Source organism: Drosophila gunungcola (genome assembly GCF_025200985.1).
Source record: "Drosophila gunungcola strain Sukarami chromosome 3L unlocalized genomic scaffold, Dgunungcola_SK_2 000003F, whole genome shotgun sequence".
NCBI lineage: Eukaryota > Metazoa > Arthropoda > Insecta > Diptera > Drosophilidae > Drosophila > Drosophila gunungcola.
The window spans coordinates 2,683,369-2,700,975 of NW_026453179.1; the positions used below are offsets into that span (position 1 = coordinate 2,683,369).

The 17,607-nt window shown below is 41.1% G+C and overlaps 3 protein-coding genes across 6 annotated transcripts; 1 reads left to right on the top strand and 2 right to left on the bottom strand.

Annotated features, from left to right (window-relative positions):
- Nucleotides 1-1,676: 1,676 nt before the first annotated feature.
- Nucleotides 1,677-5,422, bottom strand: LOC128258922 (protein ERGIC-53). The gene is made up of 5 exons (XM_052990939.1): nucleotides 5,176-5,422; nucleotides 4,267-4,988; nucleotides 3,719-4,191; nucleotides 2,653-2,778; nucleotides 1,677-2,584 (listed from the first exon to the last, which is right to left on the bottom strand). Exons 1-5 carry the CDS (start codon nucleotides 5,363-5,365, stop codon nucleotides 2,548-2,550), a joined length of 1,548 nt encoding a protein of 515 aa, XP_052846899.1. The 5' UTR covers nucleotides 5,366-5,422; the 3' UTR covers nucleotides 1,677-2,547.
- An 895-nt stretch (nucleotides 5,423-6,317) lies between these two features.
- Nucleotides 6,318-15,878, bottom strand: LOC128258921 (zinc transporter foi). 4 transcript variants are annotated; one of them, XM_052990935.1, is made up of 6 exons: nucleotides 15,447-15,878; nucleotides 9,207-9,795; nucleotides 8,772-9,135; nucleotides 8,532-8,701; nucleotides 7,447-8,463; nucleotides 6,318-7,381 (listed from the first exon to the last, which is right to left on the bottom strand). In XM_052990935.1, exons 2-6 carry the CDS (start codon nucleotides 9,624-9,626, stop codon nucleotides 7,217-7,219), a joined length of 2,136 nt encoding a protein of 711 aa, XP_052846895.1. In that variant the 5' UTR covers nucleotides 9,627-9,795; nucleotides 15,447-15,878; the 3' UTR covers nucleotides 6,318-7,216. The 4 variants fall into 4 exon arrangements, with proteins under 4 accessions (XP_052846895.1, XP_052846896.1, XP_052846897.1 ...); XM_052990936.1 differs by lacking the exon at nucleotides 15,447-15,878 and adding an exon at nucleotides 11,801-11,935; XM_052990937.1 differs by lacking the exon at nucleotides 15,447-15,878 and adding an exon at nucleotides 11,837-11,886.
- Nucleotides 15,879-16,201: 323 nt separating this feature from the next.
- LOC128258259 (pyrimidodiazepine synthase) lies at nucleotides 16,202-17,387 on the top strand. Its single transcript, XM_052989783.1, has 4 exons — nucleotides 16,202-16,357; nucleotides 16,416-16,999; nucleotides 17,058-17,179; nucleotides 17,234-17,387. The coding sequence occupies exons 1-4, from the start codon at nucleotides 16,330-16,332 to the stop codon at nucleotides 17,262-17,264; spliced, it is 765 nt and encodes a 254-aa protein (XP_052845743.1). The 5' UTR covers nucleotides 16,202-16,329; the 3' UTR covers nucleotides 17,265-17,387.
- Nucleotides 17,388-17,607: the final 220 nt, after the last annotated feature.

Consider the following 17,607-nt stretch of genomic DNA (forward strand, 5'->3'; position numbering starts at 1 on the left):
AGAAATTAAAAGTTATTTGAATATCTCACAGACTTGAATTAACATAAAATCTAAAACCCAATACATAAATGACAAAAATTTTATAAACAATAATATATATTTTTTTAAATTAAACTAAAAACAACTTTGATCGTAATGTTTTCATCTTTTTCATTTATCTTATTTAGTTCACGTAGTTGCAAAAAGATTATTAGCGCATTCTTAAGAAAATGTATTGGTCATGACAATGCTACTTAAACTTTTTATAATACGAGGCCATTCTCAAGATTTAATTGTTCCTACTAGCATAACATTTACATTTAAATCTAAAACATGCTAAATTATTTTTGATCTTCAAATTAAAGACTTTTTAAATTATTTCTGATCTCCAAATTGTAAAATTGGTTTGTTGTACATTTTTAAGGAATTGTTTTGCAAGCCTGCATTTCTTTCCTATACAAAAAGGAGGTTCTACCACTCCTGTAAATTCTCTAACAACGAACTAGGACTTCTATTTATTTTAAACAATGCGGACCTAAAAGAAACTTTGAATTTTTAAAACCAATTTCGCTTTAATTCAATCCTATATTTTGTAATATAAACACAATACGTAGTTCGATTTAAAATAGTCATAGTAAAAGAACTTCGAAGAAAAGAAATAAATAAATATAAAATAACAATAATAATTTTATTAGAAATAATCTTTTTGATCATTTTAGATTCAGAAACTGCCTTGAGAATTATGAAAATAAACTAAGCTAATTTAGTATATTTTATCTTAGGATAGAATTATGTCTTAATAGTGTCAATTTATTTTTGTATTGTATAGGTTCAAGTTTTATTTTGATCTGGACAGCATAACACTAAACTTAGACATTTACAATACTTTATCTAGATGGAGAAAGCAAAGGACTTTTTTTTATAACCTAACCAAAATATCTAAAAAATATATTATAGTTTAGTTGCTTGTATGGAGTCTATACTATACAATAAGTTTTGTTACAGTGCACCAGTCCCATCCCTGCTGTGAAAACCCTCTTAGAATGGAACCATTTTCTCTGTTTACGAGCCTCATGCCGATTGGCTGTTATAAAAAGTTAATAGTCGTTCAAGTCCCCCTTCCAATACCCTTTTGAACTGGTCCTGCTTCGGCGCAATGGAAGTACATAGGACTCGGAACACATAAGCGGAGCTACCATCCAACCACACACCAGTCTCTAAGCCCCACATATAGCCATAACCCCTTCCCCGATCCCGGAGTGAATTTATAGCATGGGCCGCGACTGCCGTTGGCTTCTGTCCATTTATCTTTGGCTGGGTTTTCCTGGGTTTTTATTCTTTTGGGTGGGGGGCAGTGGGCAGTGGAATGGGAACTCAAACCACAGAGGACCTGCCCACAATGCCACCAATGGCAGTTACATTTTACGGGCAAAGTTCACCAGGACCCAACTCGTCCCCAGCTCCACGCACTTTGGCGACCAAGTGGCGCCATTTTTGCCGCATTGTCATCGATTCGAGGACGAGAATGGGCAACTGACAGGGATTCTAGTTTATGCTTACGAGGACTTTTTGAGATATAGTTTTTCCGCTGTCGATAACAGCGGAAATAATTTCGGGTTCGGGGGAGTATAAAAATAAAATAAAAGAGCACAACCAAGCGATAAAGTTGGACAGTTAAGGACAGACTTTTGTGACGGTTTTTTTTCTATAAATTGATTTTTATTTTCAGTTTAAACATTTCTATCGAGACTGGAATGGACAACATATATAAAAACACACTTCCTTCAATTGTTTTATAATTTATCAGTTTGTATATTAAGATTATTCAGTAGAAAACTTCCTTACATCGCACCAAAGTCATGCGAAAAAACAAAAGCTTAGTTTGACAATTCTTCATAATTATTACATAAATTCACTTTCAGGCTAAATAACAAAAAAGTTGGCTGAGTCGCTTTGTTTAATCCATAGCGCTTGAAAATAGAAAAAAGAATTATGTTGCCAATTCAGTTTTTAGGGAGCCGATCCCACGATATTATAAAAATTAGCTACGCTTACGGAATTTTCATATATTTATAGTTTTTTCGATTTTTATTTATTTTTTTTGTATATTGGTTTTTTTTTTGTTTTATAGAAATGCCTGCACACATGATATGCAGAGTTGAGAATGGAGTGAAACTTTCGACTTGACTTGCTAAACAATAAAAAACATCTTCTGCGGGCTATTACTAGAGGGAAGTTTGTATTGTGGCTTCTTCGACGGTTTCTTCGTTTTGTATTGCGTGGCATTGTCATGAGGCTTATTCATTGTTCAAATTTCTTGTTCTCTCTTCGATTAAGTAACGACTTGAATTTGTATTCGGGACCTGACTTGTAAAACAGACTTCTATATCAAAAACAAACAATTATACCTAATGGTAGAGCATGGTACACAGAAGTCTTAAATCTTTCATTTTAACTAATTGTAGTTGCTGTCTAGTCAGGTGTGCGAATGTGTTTCCTCATGTTTTGTGTGGGTGTATGCTTGTGTGTTTGTTTGCTCGTTACGATCCCAAATAGTCGCGATTTTGCCTAATAGAACTTTTTCGCTTGTGCTTCGCTGCGGTTTCTGCAACGAATAATAATGCAAAAATTGATAACTTAAAGTTCCTGTATCAAAAGTTTATCAATACTCACTTGAACACGTTGTAGATAAAGACTAGCAGCAGTTGGACAACGGTTACACTTAGGAACAATGTGACTCCAACGCAGTTGCCCGTGGGACAATTGGCCACCTGCGCTGCTCCTTGTGGTCCTCCCAATCTGTAAAGAAAATTTTTTTTTGAAAACGTATTAGTATTATTAACCACAACATAGCATTCAAAAGCACATCAACCATTTACATAAAATATAACAGTATAACAAAAAATAAAGGACCAAAATCCATTTAAAGATAAACTTTTGTGACGAAAATTTTAATAAAGAGAACATTATTGCTGTTTTATGTTTCATATAAGAATTTTTTAAGGAGAAACATTTTTTTATGAAATTTTCCATATGTTAACTTTTTAAATAATTTCTTTGGAAAACATTACTTTATCTAATAATTAAACTAATTCAGGAATTTAGTATTCACTTAACTCCTATTCTTATTGGTTAAGTAATTGCATTTACAAAAAACGGAAACGGAAAAACTCTTACAAGATCGTATTTTCGGTTTTATAGTTTTCTTTTTTTGCACTATTATAATAGACTTATTGCGCATATCTAAGATATGCAAACCCGGTTTTATAAACACTGGTTTCATAAAAATAAATTAAAAGGTACTACTAACACTTGCTTAAAATGAAACCATTTTTAACAATTTTGAATAAAGAACAACTTAAAATTAACTCTAAGGTAAAAATGTTGATTTTGAACAAGTTAACAATTTAGTATTCAGGACAAGGTCCATTACACAACTTCTAGCTATTTAAATAACATTTAATTGACACAATTAAACTAGTACAGGGAACTGTAGAATTTTTAAAATGATTTCTAACAACCTATATTTACCATATTGCAGACTTTATAATTTCCTCGTATGCCACTCTTATCGGGTTTTCTTTTATAAGTTTAGTTTAACATTAGAACTCAAGCTTTAAAACGTACAAACAAAAACGTAGCTGATAATGATTGTTTAGCCATGCTAATTGAATAAAATGCTGACTTGGACGACAACTGGTTTCAGAAATGAAGAGTTGTTGCTTAACGTAATGCTCACCTCTGGCCCACGTGGGTGATACCCTGCTTGACCTGGTTCATGCCATCGCGCATCTCGGCGATCAGCGTTTGCACATCGTAGCCGGTGGATTGGATTTGTGCGGTGGGCGCGTGCTTCTGATTCGTTTGAATGTTATCAGTACGCACATTGATATCGCCCACAAGTTGGCGTATCTCGCGGATGGAGCTGAGCAGTACGTTTTGGTTGGTTAGCAGCAGATCGACATCGGTCCTGGTCACGGCGCCAACGGGCAGTTGTTGCTGGACCCCACCGGCGGCGGGCGGAGGCAGAGCCTGGCCGGCATTGCGCGACACCAGCGACAACGTGGTCTCCTGGCGTCCAATGATCTCGTCAACCTTGCGGGACAGCTCACGCAGATGATCGGCGATCTGGCTCTGGCCCTGCCAGATCTGGCGCAGCTCGCGCTGGTTCTCCGACTCGTAGAACTCCTCCCAGTCCTCCTCGTCTTTGTGCTGTTGGATTATGCGATTATTGATTATCAGTCTTACAGATAAGCCAACATTATCGGCTGCCTGCGTGGCACTCACCTCGTCGGGATGCTCCTTCTTGTACTCCAGCTTTTGCTTCTCCAGCTTGTCCTGGTACTCCTTGTACTCCTGCGTCAGCTTCTCCTGGTTGTCCACCTTGGGCTGCTCCAGTGCTCCTGCGCCGGCGGCATGCAGCGAGGTCGTCAGGAAGTGGAACACATCGTGGTCATCGGCCAGACCGCCGGTGGCGGCCGAGATCCCGAAGTAGCCGTTCTTGGGCAGATTAACGTTATCCGCTCGCAGACACAGCTCGTAGTCATCGTTGTTGTTGGTCATTCCGTTGTGGATGAGCACGGTGAGCACGTTGTTGTAGTACTCGATGCGCGCCCGCGTGGGGAACGGTTTGTTACGGAAATCCCTGAGACAACCGCTCAGGAGCTGGGTGGTGCCATCGTTGGCATGGTCGTACAGCTTGGTGCCATCGTTGAGCACAGCACTGATGTATGGATTGTTGTGTTTGTTGTCGTTGTCGAAGGAATCGAACATGATGGCCAGACCGTTCCAGCGGTCCGAGGATCCAAACACCGGTCCGTTGTAGTCGCCCTTCTCCGTGGTGTACCAGAAGGCCAGACCATCGGCTCCGATCCGGCCACGTCCCGTCACCCGGAACACAATCTCCACGTCCCACCAGTCGAAGTTCGTCTGGGATTTCGTCCAGATGGCACCCTTCTGGGAGCGCAACGATGGCGCCACGCGCACACTTTCCGAACTGGCGATGGCATCTGCAATGAAGAGCAACAAGTAGTGGCTATAGAAACACCAGGAAAGACGCCCAAATCGAAATCCAAACAAAGTGCCTGCGTGTACACTTGGCCGCCTCGCGCCATCTCGCTCGCACCCACGGCCGCAGAGCGGCAGCGAGTGGGCCAAAACAACTGACGTGGAGCTGCGTCTTCCACTCGTACTCACTTCCCCCGTACTCCCAAAACGGCACGGTGCCGTCTTTCTGGGCCAAATACGGCGGCTTGAACGAGTACTTGTACTCGAAGCGTCGGTGCACGCCCACGGCCCCAGGACTCAGGTTGCCGGTGGCCTCGGAGCAGGGATTCCACGCCAGGAAGCACAAAACAAGGGCCAGAATTGGAAATGTAGGCCGCATTTTGCAATTTATGTGTTGACAAAAGAGTGGAGGGGGAGAAACATCGATGCCAAGAAGTCATCGATGTCATCGATATTTTCAAAACATCGGTCCTATCGATGTTTGGCAGAGATTATCGATATGTATCCGTCTTCTCTGTTATTTCGGGTTTTCGCTAACATTTCGCTGTTAGTTCTTCGTATCGCTAACATTCCGCTGTTAGTTCGACGTTTTGCTAACATTTCACTGCAAAACACAAACCCACCACAAGAACGCAAAAAAAATGTTAAATACCAAGTGTTGTAATAAGAATCTCACCGCAAATCACCATCATTGTTATCGATAGCTACCTATGCCCGCCCAATTCAAAAGCACCCGCTATCTCACTTTTTTTATGACGTTGAGGTGGAAAAACATTTATTTTGAAATTTTAAAAAGTGTTTACGTTCCGTTACAAAATAAACAAAAATTTAGCAAAATACGCGCCATTTGCATGTGCTGGTGCACACTTACACGACTTACTTACAAACATGTTTATCAATACATTATTGTAAAATTATTTCGTTAGTTGTTTCAATTGCCTTTTGCGTGATATCACCAAAGTAATTAGTATTACATCCATTTCTCCAAAAGTTCCTTTAGCACAGTGTGTATATGTATATATATGTTTACTTCTTTATTCTTTGTTTTTGGTTTCCTGTTTGTAGTTGTCGCAGAGCTTACAGCTAGAATTAATGTAGGTTTTACTGCCTCAGTAGCACATAGTGTGGCTTTATAAAATATTTTAGTTGCTCAGTTTAAGTGATAGCTTCGTGTGCAGATCGGTGTGTGTGGGATAGTCATTAAGGGCGAACGTGCCGCAAGTCGCACCATTTTACAAATGTTAGTTACTTATTTTTAATCACAATCACTTTCGTGTTAGTTGTGTGCGCAATTAAAAAAAATGAAACTCAAAAAAGAACGAAGTAATCGGTTTTGTTTTAGCTTGGTTTATTACAAAATCATAATTAAACGAAGGCGCTACGAGGTAGCGAAAATCTAAACTATGCATGAGGGTGCAGTTTAATAATCTTTTCAATTTATTACAAATACGATAATAAATTAAGCTTAAATGGTTTTGTGTATTTCCTAAAGTGGAAAACATATGCGTTAGAGTCATTTTAAGTACTGTCAGAAATCATAACAGTGGACATCTCTTAATTCTGGGCTTAGAATGTCAAACTCGCATAAAGTAAACGTGCGCACCCTATAGACTACAAAATACAAAAACTATATGTATGTATACATATTCTACAATATATATATATATATTGTAATTTTTAGGTTCTGCTTTCAGTGTATAAGATCGGAAATTAATGGATTTTGGGATACGGATCCAATCCAATCAATTTTCTGTTATTTGTTTCTCGCGTGTGTCGTTTTAGAGCAACTTTCTAGACATGCTTTTCAATTGGTTTCTTCTAAATTCAAGATCACTTTATAACCTAGGCAATTGTAAGACATCTTATATTAAATCGTGTGTGAAGTCGACTCGAACGCAGTTCAGATGCCAAAATTAGGAACGAAAATAAAACGAGTTTGCTGAATCGCGTCGCTTGTGTGGGTGTGTGTGGTGGTTGTGTGTTTCATAAACTGGATAACAAATGCGTTTGATAAGCGCCAACCGGCTGTGTCTGTGGGTGGTTGTGTTATGTGTTATGTGTAACTCTGTGGACTAAGGTAAACAACAATCTAATCAAATTATACAAAAAATAATAATTCAAGAGGTCCTATAGGCCTGGCGGAAAAATGCAGTTAATACACAAGATTCGCTGCAATTCACATAATACGCTACAAGATTCGCTGCGGTTGGTTACAATTTCAGTTATGTGATTAATGCACGTGCTGGAGCGATGCGCCTCCCGCCGTTCCAAACACGCTCATGAGATCGCCCTCGTAGAGGGCAATCACCAGCATTATCCCCACTCCGCTCAGCATGCCCAGTATCTGCAGCAGGAACTGGCCCAGCGATTTGTGCGAGGCCGATATCTCGGGCATCTGCAGAAGGAGTTGAACCATGAATTAGTGAACATATTCAGCAAAGGGTGTGCCAGACAACTCACCATATCAACTAGGGCAATGTAGATGAATAGGCCCGCCGCCACGGCAAACATCCACTGGGCCACATCCTGCGACTGGCCAAAGGCAATGCCGAAGATCATGCCGATGAAGCTCAGGACACCCGTCAACAGGTTGTAGTAGACGGCCGACTTCACCGACATGCCCGCCTTCATCAAGATGGCAAAGTCGCCCAGCTCGTGCGGCAGCTCGTGGCAGAAGACGGCCAGGGAGGTGGAGAAACCGCCGGCAATGTTCTCCGCAAAGGCTGCGCCGATGGCCATGCCATCGGTGAAATTGTGCAGCCCGTCGCCCATGATGATCATCCACGCCACAGCACTGAGCGTTTCCGGCGGCGAGTGGACATGTCCATGTCGATGGCTGTGGCCGTGATGCGAGGATTCGTGCTCCCGCAGGATCACGGTCACATGATCGTTACGGCCCTCCTTTTCCTTAGCACTGTTCGAGGCGTACACAGCATTCCCGTCCAGATCGGTGACAATGGTGTTGTTGTCCTGGCCCTCCTGGCTCTGCTGGTGGCTGTTGTGCTTGTGGTTGTGATTGTGGTGATTCATCTCCACACAGTTCGTGTGCAGCGTTGAGAGCAGGGATTCGGCTGCGGCGGCCATGTCACTGGAGCCATCGTGGTCGCCCACACCGTTGCGCACCTCCGAGGCGGAGGCAGCATCTCCGCCAGCGCCCGCCGTCGAGTTCACACCGTCGCCGGGAAGATGCATCCACTCGCTCTGCTTGTTGTTCATGGTGATCTCGTCGTAGCAGTACGGATACGAGCTGTACTTCTGCTTGCAGATCTTGTCGCCGGCTACCGAGTTGTTCACCGACGAGTCGGGATCCCGCATCACCTTCGCCCGCGACGGCTTCTTCGTTTCCTTCTTCTCCACGCTCTTGCGCCACTCGGAGATCATGGTCAGCGCATGCTCCGTCACATAGAAGAATATGATGCCGGCCAGACAGCCCAGCCCCTTCATGATCATGCCCCGCTCATCCTGGCCTGCCAGAGACTGTCGGTTGGGAATTTAACATTAGTCATGGCCGAGGTAAAACCGACGCAGTTATCAGCTCTACTCACATGAGGCAGCAAGTGCAGCAGGGCATCGCCGGTCATCGTACCGACGGCCAGCGACACCAGATACTGGATGATGTATTTGTAGTAGCGTGAGCCCATAAACGGTATGATGGCCACGCCCACTAAGCCGAGGAGTCCGCAGGCAAACACCGAAATGAAGGCATAGATCCACACTAAAAAGGAAGGAAAAGGAAGATAAGTAGAGAGAAGCTGGGATGTGGAAGCGTGCCGTAAAACACGCACCGTAAAACATATCCTTGTCCTTTTCCGCCTCCAGCAGCATTTCCGTGCTGTCGATGTCGGCCAGGACTGAGGCCTCTATGCATCCGCCGCTCTGTGCCTTCAGCTCGTAGAGAAGAACCGGACACAGGTTTAGCAAGTCCTTTTCACTCAGCGCAAAGTTCTTGGCCTCCTCGCTGAGGGGATGGGTGTGATTGTTGAGCAGGGGTGCGCAGATGACACTGGAGTTGCTACCATTTTGGCTGAGTGTGCAATTGTTGGGTTGCAGCTGTTTGTGCTCCTCATCCTCCTCCTGATGATGGTGTTGGTGGTGATGATAATGATCGTGAGGCTGCACATGATGCACTAGCCGACTAGCGGGCACGCACTTGGGGGAAAATAAGAAAAACAAGGTTTAGTTCGTTATAAAAAGGAGATTAGCTTTTCGCATATACTCACAGTTCCCTCACTTGCCCCACTGACCAACGAGTGGAGGCTGAGCTGCTGGAGCAGGCCATCGAATACGCTGCTGTTCATCAGCTCGTTCTGGCCCATCAGCTGCTCAAGATAGTACTGGGTGATCTGCGGGAGGCGGGACTCGACGCTGTGGTCGTGGCCAGCATGACGCTTTTGTCTCCGCGAGGGCGGACTGGTGCTGTAGTCGGGGGTGTCGTCGTCGCCAGAAGCGGATCGCTGCTGCCGCCGATCGGTGGTTTCGCTGGAGGGACTCAGATTCGAATAGACGCGGGCGTTTAGCTGCTCCTGGCCGTGGGTCATGGCCAGCGCCGGGCCCAGTAGACTCTCGATGTGATCCTGGCAGTGCAGGCGGTGCGCGCAGAGCAGGCACACCACGCAAACGGCCATAATGTGACGTGCCATTTTCAGGCCCGACTTGCTCTTGCTCTTCCTAAGGTACTTCCACTCCTGCTGGGTGTAATGCTAATGACTCGGACTCTCGTTTCGGTTTACTGCCCAGCAAGATCCACCGCGATCATTATATATATTCGTCACTCAGTCAGTCGTTGTTAATTGGCGCGCTTAATTCGATCTGGAATTGAACGAGAAAAGGCGGTTAGAGAGATTAGCCAAAAACGAAAACAAGTACCCAGAAAACCAACACAAAACACGGAATTCTATCTGATTAAAATTCGTTTATGGGGCTCTCTACTGTCAGCCAGCCCCTTGTTACATCCCACACTCATTAAGGCACTTACAAAAGCCATTTGCCCATTGCACAACCAAAATAGTCAGCGAACCAAAGCGGAAGTTCAAGATCGTTCGTTCGTTGGTGGATCGACACCTCCAAATATGGGACAACGGAGCAGCAGCAGCCCAATCGACAGACTGGTTTCAGGTGCCCCAAGATGGCCATAAATGGGCGGTTTCGCTGCATTCGTTGTCTACGATAAACAAAGAGTTCTGCTGGTATGGCAATTGGGTTGTAGATCACTTCATACAGTTTAGAAATGGTATTTAGCATTGCGTTTTTTTGGCTATATAAATGGTTAGCTTAAAACATAATTTCGTTCATTTTAAAAACTTCTTAAGTATTTGGTTTATCTCTATTAGAAGTATATATGGTGTCGCACAAATCTACTTTATTTATTTATCGCAGCACAGCACAAAGCAGCCACAAAAATATCAAAGGAAGTCATTGTAGTTTTGCTGTTATCACTCCTGATACAGACAATTTTAAAATGTCCAGACATTTTTGTAACATTGAAAAATCTGCTTAATCTAAATACTAATTTACTGTTTTAAAATTCCTACTTCTTATCAAAGCATTTGCTTTTGGAATCACAAAGCTGCAATCACATATTGTGTGGTTTTTTATATGCCTTTCAATAACAGAATCAAAATGTTTGATTTCTGTAAAAATTTGATGATAACACTTCAAAAAACAAAAGAAGTCAACGCATAAAAGTTACATAACTTTAGCACATTCAACCAATTGTGATTAATCAGGTAACTAGTTTTCAGCTCCTAGTCGGGAGCTAAAAGAGTCGATGCCATGCGGCTTCTTCGATGAGCAAACTACGAGTGGCACGCGCCAAAAAAGAAAATTTGCCAGGCGGCATTTGAAATTTCCACCCCACTAACTGAAAATTAGTTTGTTATTGTACTTGGCTGTAACTACTTGTTGTTTTTGTTGTTGTCTTGTGTGTGTGTGTGTGTGTGGGGGGACTTAGACAATTTTGCAATTGCGCATTAATGCCACAACTTGGGCAGTTGGTCCAACGGTCCTGCATTGAAAACCAATTTATTGATAAAACTTTGGCGAAAATTTACGACACAGGTAGATACATATGTAGTTATGTATGTATTTACACGTGGGTGGCTTGCTGGTTATCGACTTAATAAAAGCGAAAGCCAAAACACTATGGGTAATAATAGAAACGTCATTGTTTTGTTGCATAAACTCAAAGAGTGTGGGGGGGGGGTCGCGCGTCAAGGTCGCAGGAAGTGGGCGGGCTGTCATTGCACCCGCGGCATTGACAAGGACACACGTCGCCTTGGCGAAGGGTTAAGTGTTAAAGGTTGAGGCTGAAGCTCGCACTTGTTCAGGAAATTAACTGCTAAACTGCCAAACTGCCAGAGGGATTCGCGAGCAATCACCGCAAGGCAGAAACTTAATTTCAAGGCAATAAAAACCAATCAACGAGGCAACTTATTTGCATACAAATTTCCCAAATCAGATCAGACCCAATTCAACGGCAAATATTCCCAATCAATCCTGCAAACTCAGTCAATTGGTCAAGTGCTGCCGCCATTGACTGGCTGTTTCGTTTGTATTTCGTTTTTTACTATATCGGTTTGTTTGTTTTTTTTTTCTTTTTTTTTTTTTTTGTAATCAAGTCTCATTTAAATTCTGTTTGCGTGATTTTAATGAAACCACTGGGAGAAAAATGTTTAACGAGCTCGTTTTTATGATGGTTTCAATGCCAAAAATTTTTGAAGCGGAGGGTCATCAATTGAATTCACTTTCTTTCAGTCCACACATTGATAATCAAGTTGTTGGAAAACGTTAAACACAACTTGGATGAAGATCGTACCGAATGGAGTTCTATTTGGGAAACACTGAACCGTACCGAACCGATTCGCGATCCGCAGAACCACCAACCAGCGAGCTTTGAACACACTTTGCAACTGAGCGGCGCGCGTCGCTTGCGGTTCGATTTATAAGCCAGTCTCGTTGTTGGCTAATTGAGTGAGTGTGTATATATGACGGGGACCACATTAAAGCATACCCACATCGAAGGCGTACTAACTGGACGGGGCGTGGCTGATTTCGGACCATGGCTAAATTTTAAATAACTTATAATTAATAAAAAATGTCAATAAATTGGCTCAACAACAAAATTTAATTTTAAAACATTTCACAGTTTTCTGCTAAAATATCCATCAAAATCTTATTAAAAAATCTTTAAACTATGAAGATTAATGCTGCCTTAACAAACAATCAAGAAATTCAATTAATATCCATATATAAAATATATATATTCTTGTTTATTGCTTCGGAAAATGATGATCTATTTTTGTTCAGGAACTTTAAATAAAAATATATTTTTGGGTTTCTGAGAAGCAGTTGTGTTCAAACACAGCACAATACAAATAAATGCTATACACTAAGTTAAATATAAAAGAAGTTGTTGTAAACAACAAATATGTTTAAAAATACACCCATATAAAATAATAGCAGATTTTCATTCTAAGAGTTCTATTTTCTCTATGCCAATATTGTTCAGGTTTTAGAATTATTTATATAAATAGATAGATTTAACAAAAAATAAGTATGTTTTTCATAAATATGTAGTGGCCCTTATTTGATTTTGTTTTTATAGGCCGGCCATGTATACCATTTTTCTGTCTATGCCTTTTTTTCTACTTTGACTTTTTGCTGACTCAATTTGAGTTCGCATAACATCTCCACTTGGTGTGTTCGAGGCCTCGTGACAATGCTATAGTCAGAAAGTCACTGAACTCGCTGCTGCACAAAACTTCGCATGATATCTCCAATGAGTTTTGCTGACTTACAGAAAAAACCGCTATTACTTTTAATAGTGGGGAAAAGTCATTTAACTCTGTTCTGAATAAAAAAAGGTGTTTCACATAGTGTCTAATTTTCCTGAACTGAAATTTAATGACAACCAATAGTTAAGACAAATCCAATCCTTAACTCATTCCTTTACCGAACAAGAGAATTTTTCGCAAAAACCCAACAGCTGAAATTTCATATGGAGGGTGGGTTTTACTTGGGTTTTACTTGCTGCAGACTGGCTGGTCCATTTCAGATTTTCTGGAACTCTTTACGCCTTTTACGATCGGTACGCAAAATAAAATTTGTCTTGAGATAAACCGATAACAGCTTAAATTTCACAGCCGGCCGCACAAATAATAAACGTGGCCACAGGGGTTCGACTCATTCCCTACTTCACATAACATCTCCGAGGGTTTAATTCGCAAAATTGTGAAGTTCGCTCACAGTCTGAGTCAACGTATTCGAATTTCACAAACTCAGATTTCCTGAAACTTATTCCCCATTAATGCTTAGGTCGCATAATCTAATTTCATTATGGCAACTGCCCGTTAAAACTGAAATTTCACAGGCGATCGCTCAAAGTACAAATCATAAAAAAAGCAGCCATGTTGATGAGTCACTTTTAATAGAAATAAATTTCACATGATATCTTCACGTTGGAACCTTCGTCTGACTCGGCACTATTAAATATCACAATTTCGCCATATAACAACCTGAATTTGTGCAAAGCCGGCAAAAACCTGGGAACTAACTCGTAAAACTTCTCGCACGATTTATATGTTTATAATGTACATATTTACTAAATGCTGACGCAATCTCCAGTTGCTGGACCTGAAATTTCAACCAGGCATCTACATCTACACTCGAGAAATGCCCTCTACCTGCCTCAGTTTTTTTCTTTTATCTTGGCCTCTCGACAAACGAATTTCATACCTGAAAGTTCAGGCAAATAAACCTGCAAAATGTGTGTGTACCTAAGAACCCAAACATACCCACACACCTTTGAGCATTATCTTTTTACGTTTTCGGTATGCCAGTAAATTGCTGGCTCAAAGCTTGATGTGAAATTTCAGTAGACTGACTCTTTGTTGGAAGATATGAAAACCTAGGGTCATGTGACAGCCAACAAATTAAAATCGAAGTTCTGGATGGATAGAAGCACTAACATAAAACCCCGACTTTTGCAGAGGTCGATCACGTCGGAATCGGAATGAAATGTTGCGGATCCGCTCCGATTGGTTCGAATCCGGACGGGACGAGGCTCTGACCTTGCATTGCTCGTCGACTGCTGAATTACGTGGACTGGCGGTTTAATATTCAACTAGTACAACGACTGACACATAACTGATGTTGAAGGGCTGGCCATTAGCGATAAATAATTCATCTGGGGGCATCGAAACGATCGTAGAGAATTGTTTGTTTTCCGTATCGAGTGGCTGGCTGCCTCAGCTGACGGCGCCAGGTTGCAAGGCGGTAATTGTGGTTGATATCGCATATTGCAAGTATAAGTTTGCAAATTTCGCTGACTCGTGAATAATTGATTGGCGGCATTGTGGGCGAATGCAGAAATGGAACCGTTCAGTCGATAAGGATTCTTTTGTTGGCCACAACCAGCATTATCTATGATTCACGCACCCACCTAAACTTTTGAACAAAAAAAAACTATGTGGAAAGCAGCCAAAAGTACGAAAGAAACATATGCTGATATATGGGTCAGTGGCAAAAACAGTGGCGATTCAAAAGGGGTTTAAGCATCATGGTTCAAAGATATTCCAGCTACTTACTAGTCTATAAATATTAAACAATAAATGTTATAAAAAAAAAGTAGACAAATATATACATATAAAAATTTTTTCACTTAAATTTTGACAATTAAATAGGTATTTTATACCTTTGTTTGTACACAAGTGCTCTTATGTTACGTAATCATTGAATAAGGGGGTCGGGCAGATAATAACTCGTGGAAACAAAATTAAATTTTTCTATGAATTATTGATTGCATAAGCGGAAAGTGTTCTATATTGCCATGAGTACAAATTACAACAAAAAACGTACAAAAGCTGTGTAAGTATTTACATATTTAGAATCTTTGGTTAAATATTTCCATTTTAAAATTGAAAAAGAAATGCTGTCTACTGGTGATACAATCGTTATAGTAATATCACTTGATTTGTATGGCTGACTGCGCCCTTTGCGTAAAACATGCTCTAGTTTTCTTGATATTCAAGGTTTGGATAGACCCCTCTAGAACATTTTCCAGCCCCGTCACTGGTAGATAAGCATTCTTGCTACTACGTATAATTCCACTGATTTTGGGTAATTAGGCTCTGAAGATAGCGAATGGAAATGGCATTCGGCATTGCGTTGAAATATGTATAGATAATACTCATGACTATAAGTATGCCGATCGAAAATAGCATAAAAACGTGCTGAATGTTAGTGTAGTTACGTGTGCATCTGTGTGCGTGTGTGAGTGTGAGTATGTAAGTGAGCGGGTGTCAAAATCTCGCACATGGAAATTGCCCGCTATAAATAAATACGAGTGGGTGGTGGGCGGTGGGTGGTAGAATGGGGGGCCCGTCGCATGCATTTCTCATACTAAACTTAAATTTGGTTTAATCACGAATACGGTTAATTAATATAGTTGCACCACTACTCACCAGTGAATTTACCGGACTGTTTAGCACATCACACACACATACACTCAAAGGGACTAGCGGGTGTATTTATCAATTCCTAGTGTGATTGCGGGATCGAAGATAATGCTGGCTGATTCTGGGGCTATAGCTACAGCCGATGCGATGGGCGTGAATTAAAGGCGTCGTCGAGATGACGCCGAATGTCAATTACGCTGCAATAATCTCGATTTGACACGGATAATCCGACCGGAGAGGCGGAATATTGCACGGATAGGGCCACCAACACCAACACGGGCTCAATTACGCAAGCGGCGGGCTAACTGTAAACATTCTCCGGACACGTTAAACATATGCCGCTGCCATCTCTTTTTCGCACACTCGCCAAACACAAAAAATCCGCAACTATAACAATTTTTTATAACAATTATCGATAGGCGGCTAGTGCAGAGTGACCGTCTATAGTTTTGGGCGAAATAAAACGTTTTGGTATTTTTGTAGGTGGTTTTTTAGGTATATTTTATTGTTTCAAATTCAACCGGAAAAAAAACACTTTTTTATGAATTTAAAGTAAAGTTAAAATTAAACTACTTAAATAAATATACAAATTAAAAAGCTAAAATGACACTTACGAGAAATTTACATTTACTTCATATTAAATGCCAAATTTATTGTTTTATATATTCAAAATTTGGATTTAACTTTTAAAAATGTAAACTATGTTAAATTAAAATAATTCAGTGCAAATCCTTTACCTTGAATACAACACTCTAGTCTGTTTAATATACTTTTGTAATCACTGTCACAACTAACCTATCGAGCCACCTTTACTTTTGCAATCAAACATCGATAAGTTCCAAACATCAAAACAAGTTGATTTGTTGCCTTGTTATTTTTCTTTGCCAAAATGAGTGATACTCAGCATTTAACCACGGGTTAGTATTGTGATCTTTAATCCCATTTGGTGTACTAATATGCAATTCGCTCTGGCAGGTTCTGAAAAGCCCATATTCCCAGATGATGGGGTCTTGAAGTTGTATTCGATGCGCTTTTGCCCATATGCACACCGTGTGCACCTCGTTTTGGACGCCAAGAACGTGCCGCACCATGACACTTACATCAATCTTCGCGAGAAACCCGAGTGGTTCCCGCAGGTGAGCAGCTCCTCGAAGGTACCGGCTTTGGAGTTGGTCAATGAACCGGGGAATCCCGTGCTGATCGAGTCGCTCATCATTTGCGACTACCTGGACGAAAAGTATCCGGAGGTGCCCCTGTATCCCAAGGATCCGCTGAAGAAGGCCCAGGAGAAGATTCTTATCGAGCGCTTTGGGCAGTTTATCACCGCCTTCTACCGCCTGGTGCTCCATGACAATCCCGCCCAGCTGGGCGACACTGACCACTATGCCGGATTGGACATTTACGAGGAGGAGCTGAAGCAACGTGGAACCCAGTTCTTTGGCGGTTCCCAGCCGGGAATGCTGGACTATATGATTTGGCCCTGGTGCGAGCGTTTTGCCTCCTTAAAGATTAGCATTGGTGATAGCTACGAACTAAATCCCCAGCGTTTTGCTTCTTTGGTGGGTTTGCAAGGATATCTTAAGTTATCTATGATGTAAATAAAATTTGTATTTCCAGCTTAATTGGCGCGACTTGATGCTCCAGGATAAGGCAGTCAAATGCTTTTATTTGGATGGACAAACCCATGCCAAATACATGAGTACCCGCAGAGCGGGCAAAGCAGACTACAATATGCTCTAGTAGGTTATGAAGACTAAATATTATATATTTAATTAATAACTTTTTTTTTTTAGCAATGAAGCCAAGCGTGCCAAATTGGAGTAGTCATAAAAAATATTATTTTATACACATCAGCTTGTACATATTATGAAGTTTAATTTTGATTGTACCTATACATACATATAGCAGCATTATTGTGATTGAAAAATAAATGAATTTTCAAAGCAACTTATGAATTTCAAATTGAGGTCAAACAAATCAAAATTGATTATTCCGAAATAAAAAAAATGTAGTATAATGAATTTTGAACGTAATTCTACGGTTAAAAAGAGGAAAACGTTTAAATGATCTTTTTAACTTAATTGTGGTAATTTGATAGATCTTAATAATGAATATATAAATTCAAATAATTTAAGGTGAACCGCCCTTTCGATAGAACTATTCGATA

Bases quoted from the DNA above. Each gene is read 5' to 3' on its own strand.
- LOC128258922 (XM_052990939.1), bottom strand. From the start codon at position 5,365: ATGCGGCCTACATTTCCAATTCTGGCCCTTGTTTTGTGCTTCCTGGCG. The intron at 4,989-5,175 runs GTGAGTACGAGT...TCTTCATTGCAG, and splicing joins GTTTTGGGAGTACGGGGGAA to ATGCCATCGCCAGTTCGGAA. The intron at 2,779-3,718 runs GTGAGCATTACG...TTTTCTTTACAG, and splicing joins ATCACCCACGTGGGCCAGAG to ATTGGGAGGACCACAAGGAG.
- LOC128258921 (XM_052990935.1), bottom strand. From the start codon at position 9,626: ATGGCACGTCACATTATGGCCGTTTGCGTGGTGTGCCTGCTCTGCGCG. The intron at 9,136-9,206 runs GTGAGTATATGC...TTTTCCCCCAAG, and splicing joins GTGGGGCAAGTGAGGGAACT to TGCGTGCCCGCTAGTCGGCT. The intron at 7,382-7,446 runs GTGAGTTGTCTG...CTCCTTCTGCAG, and splicing joins ACATTGCCCTAGTTGATATG to ATGCCCGAGATATCGGCCTC.
- LOC128258259 (XM_052989783.1), top strand. From the start codon at position 16,330: ATGAGTGATACTCAGCATTTAACCACGG. The intron at 17,000-17,057 runs GTGGGTTTGCAA...TTGTATTTCCAG, and splicing joins CCCAGCGTTTTGCTTCTTTG to CTTAATTGGCGCGACTTGAT. The intron at 17,180-17,233 runs GTAGGTTATGAA...TTTTTTTTTTAG, and splicing joins GCAGACTACAATATGCTCTA to CAATGAAGCCAAGCGTGCCA.